Genomic DNA, 14,016 nt, shown 5'->3' with positions numbered 1-14,016 from the left:
CTCTGGCAACAGTAAAGCAGAGAACAGCACATTAACAGCAGCTCAAATTTTGCTAGATTTGGAGAGAGCTCAATCTTTCGTCTTTTATATGTTAGAATGGGCTAGCAGCTTTATGTGCTCTTGTCAAATATCATGTGTCTTGTATGGAAACTTTTCTTCTGGGCTGCTGTTCTGTGTTTTTTGTAGTGAAAATGTAGCTTTCTTATGTTTTGGAAAAACAATTACAAAAACAATTTGGAAAAACAAAAATTAATATTTACCAAATCATTTGTCGGATTTGCAACTGACTTGTTATGTCCCAGACGATGAGAAACACTTGTTGCTCCTGTTAATAAAATCAAAAGCTGCATATCAGTCTGTAATAGTTTTCATTCTCTAAGAAAAAAAATGAACAAATATTTTTTTAAATAATTTTTTACCCTGGTGTATAATGTATGCACATGTTATGCTGAGGAGAGCTGTGAAAGAGTTTTGCTCAAGGGCATCTGGATTAATGAGCCTGTGGTTGTAACTTAGCCAAGGACATCCAGGTTGGCAGTAAATCTCTAAACTTTTAACAACATTTATGAAATAATGGAGCCTAATAATTGATTTTGAGAATTAGTTTTACTATTAAAAAACAGAATTTAAATAAAAAAATATTACTGCAGTAGAATCATATTAATATATTCTAGATATATATGCAAATAATATAAATGTGAATCTATAATTAACCTTTGAAATGACAATAAGTCATGCAGGAAATGAGGACAATGATTACAGTCACACAGCAGACCAACAGTCCTCCAAGAGTAAGAATCAATGGGTCCACTTCAGTTCCTGGAAGAAGAGAAATGTTTACTACACTCAAATAAATGTTTTTTGGGGTTTTTTTTGGCATTTAAGTTTTTATTGATTTTGCAACATATACTTAAACCTGTATAAAAGGGAGAAAAACAAAACAAAAAACAGAACAAAACAAAAGAAACAAAAAACAAAAACAAAAAACAAAAGTCAAACAAATGTTATATTTTGGCAAAACATATTCTTGGAAGTATGTTGGCAGTTTTCGGCAAACAGTTAACAGCAACATAATTTACTGGTAATGCTAAATTGCTTAACCTTTTGTTTCCTTCCTCAGAATCTTACCTTTGTAGACAGACAAAACACATTTTTTGGCAGAAAGCTGAGTATAATAATATTTGATGAATTTCTGTACAGGGAGTGCAGAATTATTAGGCAAATGAGTATTTTGTCCACATCATCCTCTTCATGCATGTTGTCTTACTCCAAGCTGTATAGGCTCGAAAGCCTACTACCAATTAAGCATATTAGGTGATGTGCATCTCTGTAATGAGAAGGGGTGTGGTCTAATGACATCAACACCCTATATCAGGTGTGCATAATTATTAGGCAACGTCCTTTCCTTTGGCAAAATGGGTCAAAAGAAGGACTTGACAGGCTCAGAAAAGTCAAAAATAGTGAGATATCTTGCAGAGGGATGCAGCAGTCTCAAAATTGCAAAGCTTCTGAAGCGTGATCATCGAACAATCAAGCGTTTCATTCAAAATAGTCAACAGGGTCGCAAGAAGCGTGTGGAAAAACCAAGGCACCAAATAACTGCCCATGAACTGAGAAAAGTCAAGCGTGCAGCTGCCAAGATGCCACTTGCCACCAGTTTGGCCATATTTCAGAGCTGCAACATCACTGGAGTGCCCAAAAGCACAAGGTGTGCAATACTCAGAGACATGGCCAAGGTAAGAAAGGCTGAAAGACGACCACCACTGAACAAGACACACAAGCTGAAACGTCAAGACTGGGCCAAGAAATATCTCAAGACTGGTTTTTCTAAGGTTTTATGGACTGATGAAATGAGAGTGAGTCTTGATGGGCCAGATGGATGGGCCCGTGGCTGGATTGGTAAAGGGCAGAGAGCTCCAGTCCGACTCAGACGCCAGCAAGGTGGAGGTGGAGTACTGGTTTGGGCTGGTATCATCCAAGATGAGCTTGTGGGGCCTTTTTGGGTTGAGGATGGAGTCAAGCTCAACTCCCAGTCCTACTGCCAGTTTCTGGAAGACACCTTCTTCAAGCAGTGGTACAGGAAGAAGTCTGCATCCTTCAAGAAAAACATGATTTTCATGCAGGACAATGCTCCATCACACGCGTCCAAGTACTCCACAGCGTGGCTGGCAAGAAAGGGTATAAAAGAAGAAAAACTAATGACATGGCCTCCTTGTTCACCTGATCTGGACCCCATTGAGAACCTGTGGTCCATCATCAAATGTGAGATTTACAAGGAGGGAAAACAGTACACCTCTCTGAACAGTGTCTGGGAGGCTGTGGTTGCTGCTGCACGCAATGTTGATGGTGAACAGATCAAAACACTGACAGAATCCATGGATGGCAGGCTTTTGAGTGTCCTTGCAAAGAAAGGTGGCTATATTGGTCGCTGATTTGTTTTTGAATGTCAGAAATGTATATTTGTGAATGTGGAGATGTTATATTGGTTTCACTGGTAAAAATAAATAATTGAAATGGGTATATATTTGTTTTTTGTTAAGTTGCCTAATAATTATGCACAGTAATAGTCACCTGCACACACAGATATCCCCCTAAAATAGCTAAAACTAAAAACAAACTAAAAACTACTTCCACAAACATTCAGCTTTGATATTAATGAGTTTTTTGGGTTCATTGAGAACATGGTTGTTGTTCAATAATAAAATTATTCCTCAAAAATACAACTTGCCTAATAATTCTGCACTCCCTGTATGTTTGCTTAAGGTGACAGTTTAGGTCTTCTTCCAGAGCCTGACAGTGTGGTGACAAAGATGAATAACATTTCATTAAGCTTCTGCAATGGCCCTCCAAAAGCTCTGACCTCAATCCTACTGAGAATTTATAGACTGTGCTTAAAAGCCAGGCATGAAACCGACCAATTTTGCTAATAAAAGTGGTCAAATATCCACCCTGAATTCTGCCGTAATGCATCCTGGTAGCTACCAAAAGTGTCTGGTCAAGTTTTTAAGAAATATTTAACCAAATATTAATGAGGGTACATGTAAACTTTATGCCTGTATATATACTTTTGATTCTGTGAGGATTAGAGGAAATTAAGCTTGAGCATCTTTGTAAAGATTCATGGTGCAGTGTCATTTCACTCATGAAAAAGAACAGTTCACAGAATTCATTCCCAAATTACCATCATTCATGCTCATCATGCATGTATGTAACCTTTTGACCACAGCTGTAGGCATGTAGATATGATAAAGAGAGTCTGCTGAATTTCAAAGCGACATGAAATATTATTTAAGCGTCTCTAAACATAGCGTCATAGTGTCAGACAGGAAGTTGGGAATAATTTTCAAATTGCTGATCTACTGGGATTTTCGTCACGCAGCCATCTAGGCTTCATAGAGAATGAAAAGTGAATCTAGAAGAAAAAAAATCCAGTTAGCAGCAGTTCTTCAGGTGAAGATTCTTTGTTGATATTGAGGTCAAAGGAGAATGGCCACACTCCTCAATAACTCAAATTATAGCCAAGGTATGCAGAATAGCATCTCTGAATGCAACATGTTGAACATTATAGCAGATGGGCTACAGCAGCAGAAGACCACTCTTTGTCAGCTATAAACAGGAATCTGAGGCTACAGCTTGCATGGGCTTACCACAACTGGACAAAAGAAGAGTGGAAAGCTCTTGCCTGGTGTAATAACAGTTAATTTCCACTGAGTCATCTCGATGATAAGATCCAAATTTGACATAACCAACATGGATACTTTAGATCAATGGTTCAGGCTGCTGGTGGTGTAATGATGTGGGTAATACTGGTTATTTGAATATTTCAACTACTGTAACAAATAAACAGTAATATAACCTTATTTTACCTTTCACATTCTTTTTCTCAGTACAGATGTGTAAGACATCAAAGGTAAAAATGTTCTACACAATGAAATACATTTTGCTTTTCACAATGTCACCACATTTTGTTTTAAGTAATGTAGCTGTTTTTAAGAAAAAAAAAAAAAAAAAAAAATTATATATATATATATATATATATATATATATATATATATATATATATATATATATATATATATATATATATCTGTTATGATTTCAATACAACCTTTAGAGTTGGCTTGTGCTGACTTCTACAGATAACCCATCCAAATACCAAACGGCTAATCAAGTTCAGCCTACCTGTTTTTATATGTGTAAAAGAGTTCAGGATATTAGAGACTGTACATACTTACTTGTGTCCACTTTAGATCCTTCACCAAACAGTATCACTCCACATGTGACGACAGCACAGTAGTAAGTCCCAGTATCAGAGAGGTTCTGTATTGTTTTGGACAGATGGTAGATGCAGCGTCTCTCTGTATCATCCATGTTGTTACTATGAGTGAAATTTCTATAAATGATACTTGGATGGTTTTCTCCTGATCCACTTTTGAACCAGTGCACACTGCGGTCACTGGGACACTGAGCACTGCTTTCTTTGTTCTTGGTGAGAAATGAACACTGGAGGGTGACCGTGTTTCCCAGTTGGACCGATGATGACTTTGGAGTTTGTGTCACATAAACAGATGTCTGGTGATTATAATCTGTGTGATGTATTAAAAGTAGAGTTTGTACAGAAATGACTGAGCTCAGTTATTTGCAAGATGGAAAAGATTTGTAATTATTGACAGAAAAAAAACAACACCAATACACACCAATCATAATGTAGCATATTTTACCATTTACAGCCAAGAAGAATCCTCTAACGAAATGTTGTAAAAACTCGGATCCAGTTTGACAAAAGTATGTTGCTTCATCCTCTTTGTTTATGTGATTGATCGTAAGAAAACACTGATCATTTGATTTATGGACATGGAAACGTGTATGATTAAATGGACTGATGAGCTCTATCTTCTTATAAACTACTGTAGCTACTGTTTGAACCATTTTCCCAAGAGACTGCTTATACCAGTGGAAGAATCTGTCTGTCTTCTCAGAGAACGGACAGTGAAAAATGGCATTTCCACCAAGTTCAAGTGTAGTCAAAGAGATCAGATGAGGAACCTCTGCAGTATGAAGCAAGGCTAAAGAAAAGAAACAGTAATTGTCATAACACAACAGGAGAAAATCACTGAAACATATACATATTTGCTTCTCTATACAGTGCTTCAGAGGTCATCTAATATGACCTTTAACTCATAATTGTGCAACAATAGTATGTCACAGTACTATACGTATATCTGAGTAGTTGTCATAGTAAGTATATAGGTAGGTAAGATGCACTTACATGTTGTACTAAGAAGAATCAAAGCAGACAGTCCTCCGATCATTGTGGTACAGCAGACCTGTCTCACAGTACCACAGTACTGTACTCTTTCCACCAAATGGAAGATTTAGTCAGAAGGTGTTTAAGGTTTGCAAAGCACAAATCAAAGTGATTGGCTGAAATGCAAATTAGCCCCCCCACCCCCACCCCATATCGCGACCTCCCATTTAGCAAACACAAATCATTTTCAGTGCAGCGAACATTTGTATATTTTTATTCTACAAGCAGCCACTGCATGCTAACATTAACAATTTGCATCGTATCATCCTTTTATTTAACTAGATGCCAACTAAATCAGTGCACATAAATAAATAAAACCAATAGCTGGTGTTTTGCCCCTCTAGTGTTCTTACCAACTCCTTCCTGTACCTCACTCATGTGGCTCTTAATCTTAGAGGTCATGATGCAGGACAGGAGCTTACATGTGGTTGGTACTGAGGCAGATTATCGACCAGTAGACCAATAATTATTGACCGGTCTTGCCTTCAGTTTGCTATTCCATTGGTGTTTTGTCTCTTAGCAGCTGGTTCATTTGTGCCTCTAGATGCTCATGGAGTGCAGTTAACTTCTTTAACCAGTAGGTGTGAATCATGTCAGGGCCTCTTCATGCTTTATACTCTGTCTAGGATGTTTGCCACTGTGATACTGTCTCCTTTTTGGGGAGGTTGCTGGGGCTCGGCTAGCCACTGAGCATTGTTGTTATAGGTTACATCTTTCTCCCATATGCTCTTCCGGTATTGCACCGTCTCCAGCCTTGGTGGGGCTGTTCTCATATTGTTCTCCTGCCAGTACACCTTGGATACCTTTCTGGAGCTCTGATAGTTTTCTAACTTCCCTCCATACTGCGTTGGTCTTGGCCTCTATATTGGGCATTTTAAATAAATAATATAAAAGATTATAACTTTGAAAAGTAAAAGTAGAACAGTCAAAGTTTATCATCTCATCCACATCTGCCTCCTCAAACCTGCAACTGCTTATCCAGCATCCACAATGCTCCGCCCTCAGTCTGGTGAGCTATCCCGTTCAGGCCTGAAACCAGTTTTACTGCCATGTTCTAGATTTCACCCTTTATTTTCTCTGATTAGTTCTCCACAGTCTGGACTCTCTGCTCAGTTCAGACAGTTGCATCATCAGTCTGGCAGTAATCATCTTTTATACAACCAACCCCTTGTAACTTGGGCTTAGTTTTAGAGCAGTTTTCATGTCAAAATATGTGTAAACAACTGGGTTAATAAACTACTCAGTGTGCCGCAGTAGTGGTATTACAATATTTTTTTTAATTCTGTAATTTTAAAATATAAGTGGTCATGGGTTTTGCTTTGTTTTTTTCATTTGATCCAACTCAACTTTAAATGTAGTATTTGATGAATGAGCCAATTTTGGGAAAAGTCATGACAAATGAGAGACTAAACAGAGTTACAGGATTTTTAAAAAGCATTGTTCTCCATTGCTTGAGTGAAATTCTGTGAAAGTCCAAGTCTGTTTCACTCACTTATTGCTTATGTTCTCAGGGTGTGTGTGTCTTTGCATCTGTGTGTGTTTGTGTGTGTGTTAGAGAGCAGCTCATGAGGTCATTCACCCTAACCCGCTAAGCAAGTCTCACTTGGCAGCCTTAATAACCTAAGGCTGACCACATAGCTTTAACCATGTAGTTCTAGTGCATTGTATTCTCACAGATCGAGCGATTGTGGAAATCTACAAAAAAGCAGATTTTTTTAAATTTTACAACACCGTCTTTCATGTTTGAAATATCTAAACATGGAAATAAATACCAAAAATGAAATAAAATATGTATGAATAGAATAGATGATATTTCGATTTATAAAATGAAAGGTGTGCACTGTCGATTCTTCATTTTTGAGTCTTCAGAGAGAGAGAGAGAGAGAGAGAGACCAACTGAAAAGAGTCGGTGGTTTTGACAGTGAGTTGAGTATCTATAGCTCTTACCACAACCTACAAAGTCCTATATATGGAAACATAAGTAAGAGAAGCACACTCGGACCTTTACTCTTACTTACTTTTAGTAGATAAGTATGCATTTTTATATCACACACGTGCTTTGATTAAGCAAAATTATTATGGAACAAACTGTGTGAACTAACAGCAGTATGTGAGGGCATTTTGACTTGTAAAACCACATGGAACATCTACACTAACAGACCGGCTGTGGTGAGCCATCTATCTGCTCTTTGACCAACCACTAAAGTTGTTTACTCAGAACTAACTTTAACTCTACAGGCTTCAACAGGATATGCTGTAAGTGTAAATGTGCATGAAGGGAAGAGTTTAAAAAAAAAGCCGCAATGAGCTACTTTTGTATCAGACAAACTGGTTGGTCTATAAATCCTAGTATAGTTTTTAACAGTAATGTAATTTTTTTTAAATAACATTATTATTAATTGGTGCAATAATTAGCCTGTTACAATAAAATGTTAAAAGGTTTTCAGTCTATAAGTTGGAACATTAAACAAGTGAGAAACACATACTTTAAAGTACACGGACAGTTTAGCTTGTGCATTAGGAGTTTCAAATTGACTTGCTTTTATCTGTGGCCCAACACAGAAAATTTCCACAAAATCACTCAGCACAACCCTCATGCTACTAATATACTTAACCATAGGTAAATACTTTAATGACCTATCAAAGAAAAACAATACAGATAGATAGACAGACAGACAGAATAAATGAAATGAAATTTTCAATTCTTTTCATTTCTTCACAGACCCAAAAAACTACTTGCAAAATACTGTATTTGGTACAAAGTGGCTTTGATATACGCCATTGGCTCATTTTCACTAAATCTGCCATTTAATATTATGAATATGATAATATTCATAGAATATGTAAGGTTGATGTAGTGTGACTGGGTATCTGTGTGTCGACAGCTCTTTTGTAGGTTTTAATTACTTTAAGGTATTTTCACGAACATTGTCACACAGAGGTAGCTTTTCACTCGCCCTGATGAGAAGGTAAAGCAGCAGCCTAGGTTCCTGCAACTAAAATAGAAAGCGAGACAGGAAGATAAGCCCCCTGTGAATTCACACCTCAATTGAAAGCCCAACCTCAGAAACAATGCTTAACTTTCCATGCATCGAGTTTGTGTGTACAAGCTGAAAAAGTTGACAACACGCTGACCACACTTCTGTTAATCTTTCTCTTTTTTCCCTCTCTTTCTATCTGTGTATGTGTGTGTAGGTGTGTGTGTGTGTGTGTGTGTGTGTGTGTGTGTGTGTGTGTGTGTGTGTGTGTGTGTGTGTGTGTGTGTGTGTGTGTGTGTGTGTGCATATCAGAGAGAGAATCAGAATCAGAAGACTTTATTTATCCCCAAGGGACAATTAACAAACAACCGAGCAGCATAACGTTGAAGATAAGGACAATAAGAACAGGCAATAAGAGTGAAATAATAAATATACAGTATATACAGTTTTAAAATTCCACAGTTTTTAAATTAAAGTGACTGAAAGGTGAATTAATAACTGTAAGTGACTAAAAGTGAATAAAGTGTCAGTAGTATAAGAAGAGTGTAGTTTATGTTTATGGGTGTGGGAAATGGTCTTATCGGCTGGAGTTAAAAAGCAGGGTGGCTTTGGGGACTAAGGTGGCTCTCCTCCTCCTGCAGGAAATGCAGCGGAGGCGTCGCCCAGAGAGAGAGAGACCACTCAGTGTTTGACATTACTGCAAGTACAAATGGTTCTTTAAAAGAAATAAAGCTCTCGATGTGAAATTACCTACAGATAATGATATAGCTCTGTAGATATACTGTAGGTCTATTTTAATCTTTTCTTCTTCAGCTATTTTGTTGGTAGGCAGAGAGAGAGGGTCATCAGACAGAACACGGGACTGCCTTTTGCTGTTTTGCTATGATAAATACCAAGCCAATTTTAATCATGTTAGCAGGGTGTCTTAGGATGTTAGCTGGTGCATATGTTGACAACTATGCATCAAAGAATATCCTATTAAATGCTTGGCATAGGCATAATATTTGTCAGATTCAGAGCTTAGCCCTAGACTTACTGAGTCAAGATGCTCCCTTTCTTTTTCTGGTGGAATTTTAAGTGTCCTATAAGGGGGGACAGGACACTAGACAATGTGTACAGTAACATCAAGCATGTCTACATAGCAACACCCTTTCCTGACCTAGAACAATCTCTATGTTCCTCATCTCTGCCTACACAGCCCTCAGGAAACAGACCTCTCCAAGAACCCGGATCATTAAAACACGATGATGCTCTCCTCCAGCGACAGGACTGTTTTGGTCTGACAGACTGACCCATCCTTAAACAGCAGGACCTGGAGACCCTCACTCACTTTGTCGTTTTCTACATTTGGTGCAGTGTAGTGAATGTGACAGTGACCAAAACCATCTAGGATGGAAGGGGAAATTGGCCACAGTCAGCCGTTGACGAGGTGATGAGGCGGGTCCGGGGGGCAACCGCGTGGCAAGCGGTGGCTGTGCAGAAGATGTGAACAGAGTTGGGGCACATAGGCAGCTTGCCAGGTGGCTGGCGCGCAGGACCACACAGCGCACTGACCACTGGCAGAACCGAGGCAGGTCCAGACGGCCTGGCCGATGCCGCTGGACTAGACGACACAGCGACCTCTGACTCAGGCAGAACAGGTCCTCACCGTGCGCTGACCTCAGGCTCAAGCAGAGCAGGTTTCTTTGATGCTCAGGAACCAACTGAGCTGTCAGACTCATTATCAGCTGCATCCGGCGCTCGGACCAGTCATGCAGCTGTTCTGCCTGGCCGTGAAACACCGCCGCCTGCTCCCTCTGCATGGCCACGAGCTCTGCCACCATTCGGGCCTGCGCCTCTACTGGCTGGCTCGGACCCGACCACATAGTTTGCTCTTTCAACGCGTCTCTTTTCCAGTTGCTGTATCTTTCACTCGATTGCAGCTTTTCAGCTGCACCACACACACACAACAACACCAACAACCTTGGGTCCTGGCACACTCTTTTATGCAGGGAAGGCGTGATGAGCTGATGGAGCTCCAGTGTGTCTCAGCCTCGCCTGCTGCTGTAATAATAATAATAATGGATTGGATTTATATAGCGCTTTTCAAGGCACCCAAAGCGCTTTACAATACCACTATTCATTCACTCTCACAATCATACACTGGTGGAGGCAAGCTACAGTTGTAGCCACAGCTGCCCTGGGGCAGACTGACAGAAGCGAGGCTGCCATATCGCGCCATCGGCCACTCTGGCCAACACCAGTAGGCAAGTAGGGTAAAGTGTCTTGCCCAGGGACACAACGACCAGGACAGAGGGCCCAGGGATCGAACCGGCAACCTTCCGGTTACAGATGCGATTCCCAACCCCCTGAGCCATGGTCGCACGGTCGTACCCAAGCCACACCCCGCCACACCACCAAACTGGACAACCTTCAAATCCCTCCCTGCCTGCTGCTCAGAAAAAAAACTGAATGTCCTGAAAACAAAAGAACTCATAGCTTACTTCAAAAGACACAGAAAGGTCCACTCCCCTGTCATTAGAAATGGAGTACAGGTGCCTGGGACCCACATCTCGGTCATCTCAAGCCAGCTCCGATCAGCAAGAACCCTGTTATCATGGTTCCGAATAGGTAGATATCTTCAGCGTCCTCGATCAACAGTCCCGCCAGGCACATGATCCTCCATTTCTGCCACCCGTCCATCGTGTATCCGGCAGGGAAAGTCCCTCCAGGGCACTCGGGCTCTCCCGAGCCTAGACTTCTCGTTTAGAAAAGGGTGTCAATAGCATTCAGAGACCAGCTGATCAAATCCATAATTCTCTTTTAGGTTTTAGAGAACGACAGTGAGAGACTGTTCCAGGGAAAGTAATACACACGAGCCAAACGGCCGAAACGCCACGAGGACCAACTGAGTTTCGATGTCCACAAACCATGAAGCAGGGTCGTGAAGCCAAAAATCCAGCAGCTTAAACGTCACAGCAAAAATTAAAATGTACAGCTCTGCTATCACTTCCAAAATAAATGCAGACAGAAAACTAAACAGCAGTGACGTTTGTAGGGTTACTGAAGTTGGGCTAGCTGGTATATAATGATGTGCTGCATGGTGGCTAGCTACACAGCCATAGTTAGCATAATATAAACAGTGAAGCTGGAGGATAAACACTAACTTTTTTTCCACTCAATGAGGGTTCCCGATGGTTAGGAACAAATGAAACTGCATGGCAGGATGAAGTTAACAGACCAAACTTCAGTCAGGAGAACAACTGCAATATAAGGTCAGTCATTAATATACCGCTGCATGGGCTGGGCTGTAGTTACATCGTGATGTTTTAAAAACTGAGCTTTAAAATGAATAGTGATGATTAAAAACCAAGAGAGGCCGACAGTGATCACTGACTTTTTTTAAGGGGTTTATTCATATTAAATCAAACAAAATATAAAGAATTAAAACATGTTAAAAACACAACAGCCTTAATAAATGCAGAGTAGTTTGGACCTGGAAGCAGGTTTCATCAGGTCATCACTTAGAGATTGGATATCGCACCTGTTGTAAATATTTTAATGCAGTACAGTTGTTATTATTATCACTTGTCACATCTTGTTTATGACAGTTAAAATAAATAACATTCATATAAGTATGTATGTAAGTGAACTGTATGTGGTGTTAAATAGGCCTATACTACTGTACTTTAATGTCGGTCATAAGGGTGGTACTTCAAGAGCCATATATTTTATTAGGTGGTGCTCATTGTGAAATGTTTGAGAACCACTGTTCTAAGGCATGCAAAATTCATGTTGATGACATCAATGATAGCCTGTTTGTTTGTTTGAATCGTCTGTTTGAAGATGCTAAATTTCACAATACCAAGAGCACTATGTCAGGTGAGGAGCTCAACAATTCTTTTTAAAAAAAATAATGAGTGAGAACTATGAATCACTATGCCAGCTGATATGTAAATTGGTAATGTAATAATATTTTTGTTGGGTGGTTCTGGGGGCCTGTCCTCGAGTTGGGCCAGCCTCTGGTGAGTCAGCTTCACATCTGAGGCTCTCACCCTTTGGCCTTGAGGGGTCAATCTGGGGCTTCCCTCTTGAATCTGCTGAGGTGGACACATCGTTATCATTTGGATGTGTGTCCTCTGGTCTTTAGTGCTCTTGGGGGCTGTAACAGGGCAGCCCTTAGCAGCTGGAAACACAGTGAGACAGACCAAGGAAAGTGTAGTGGAACAAAGTATTTATTTGCTATATGGCTCTCCTTAAAACAATTAACTTGTCGAGCTTCTTCACAGCACAAAAATCCATCCTCTAATGACAACTGGCAGCCTTAAATATGTTCAGCTGTCACAGACTTAACCATTATTCCACTCTCAGGTAAATTCTTAAATCCCAACCTTCCACCACAGTATACAATATATCAATAAGAATAAATAAATACATAAATACATTTTCACATTTACATATTAATAAATACTTCACACTTTAATGTTACACCAAACCCAATATTATAAAAACCCAGAAACCCAAGCACAAAAAGATTCACCACACTCTCTTTACCAATGGTCTCTCCCGGAACCTTTAAATGGTGTCTGGACCCCCGGGGAAACATTTGCCCAAACACCTTGAAGAGGACACAGGCAAGAAAGGTGAGTAATCATTAACTTACAAACACTTATTTGCACCACTTTTATCCCTAGATTTCACACACACACTTGCATTAGTTTTCCTTATTGGTAAACCTTAATCACAATCTCAATCACCATTCTTCTCTCCTGACAGACAACCACCACATTCCTTGATGAGGAGCAGCTGTGCAGGATCTGAAACAAGGCCACCAACTGATTTTAAAATTCCCAATAAATAGTCAATAAATATTTAAACTTCTTGTGTGCAAATCCATGCTTAAAGTGCAATGCTCATAAATTGCTTGATAAGGTGCTTTTAATAAAGTGAAAGGTGTGCTCTAAAGTGCTATACAGACAATACAATATAAATAAATGCAGTAAGGGAGTCCTCTTCCTTACATTTCCTCCTCCCTCTCTTAAGCACGAAGTGCTTCAGTCCTCTGTCATCCTAGATAAACAATCAGCAACCACATTTGACTTCCCCGGCCTATACTGGACCGTAAAGTCATAAGGCTGCAGAGACAGGTACCATCCTGCAATGCGGGCATTCGCATCCCTCATGCGGTTCAACCACTGGAGGGCACGATGATCAGTCTCCAGAGTGAAGTGACGTCCCAGAAGATAATACCTCAAGGCCTCAATAGCCCATTTCATGGCCAAGCACTCTTTCTCCACCGTCGAGTACCTCGTCTCCCTGTCGAGTAGTTTCCGACTCAGAAACACCACAGGCCTTCTTTCACCATCCACCTCTTGCTGAAGGACAGCACCAAGGCCAACTCCCGAAGCATCAGTTTGCAAGATGAATGGCTTGTTGAAGTCTGGACTGTGTAGAACTGGATGTGTGCAAACTGCTTCCTTGAGGTCTCTGAATGCTTGCTCACAGTCTTCCGTCCAGCGCACTTTGTTAGGGGCTGAGCCTTTTGTGAGGTTATTAAGTACAGTGGATCGCTCTGCAAAAGAAGGTATGAATTTCCGGTACCAGCCTACTAGACCCAGAAAACCTCCCACCTTCCTTTTAGTTGTCGGAACTGGGAAGGACTGAATTGCTTCAATCTTTCCAACCTGCGGCTTTATCTTCCCAGAGCCAACTACACAGCCCAAGTACTCCACTTCTCTCTTGGCTATGGAG

At 40.3% G+C, this 14,016-nt stretch overlaps 1 protein-coding gene across 1 annotated transcript; it reads right to left on the bottom strand.

The window, feature by feature from the left end:
• Positions 1-709: 709 nt before the first annotated feature.
• On the bottom strand, positions 710-6,359 carry LOC146676814 (uncharacterized). The gene is made up of 5 exons (XM_085383842.1): positions 6,273-6,359; positions 5,955-6,168; positions 4,722-5,066; positions 4,236-4,586; positions 710-819 (listed from the first exon to the last, which is right to left on the bottom strand). The coding sequence occupies exons 1-5, from the start codon at positions 6,357-6,359 to the stop codon at positions 710-712; spliced, it is 1,107 nt and encodes a 368-aa protein (XP_085239968.1).
• Between the last annotated feature and the right edge of the window lie 7,657 nt (positions 6,360-14,016).

The sequence above is a fragment of the Rhamphochromis longiceps genome, linkage group LG2 (genome assembly GCF_057381845.1).
Source record: "Rhamphochromis longiceps isolate RC_006_pf linkage group LG2, R_longiceps_female_GT1.1, whole genome shotgun sequence".
NCBI lineage: Eukaryota > Metazoa > Chordata > Actinopteri > Cichliformes > Cichlidae > Rhamphochromis > Rhamphochromis longiceps.
Note: the sequence above shows the minus strand (reverse complement) of the source record. Positions and strands in the feature narration are given on the sequence as shown.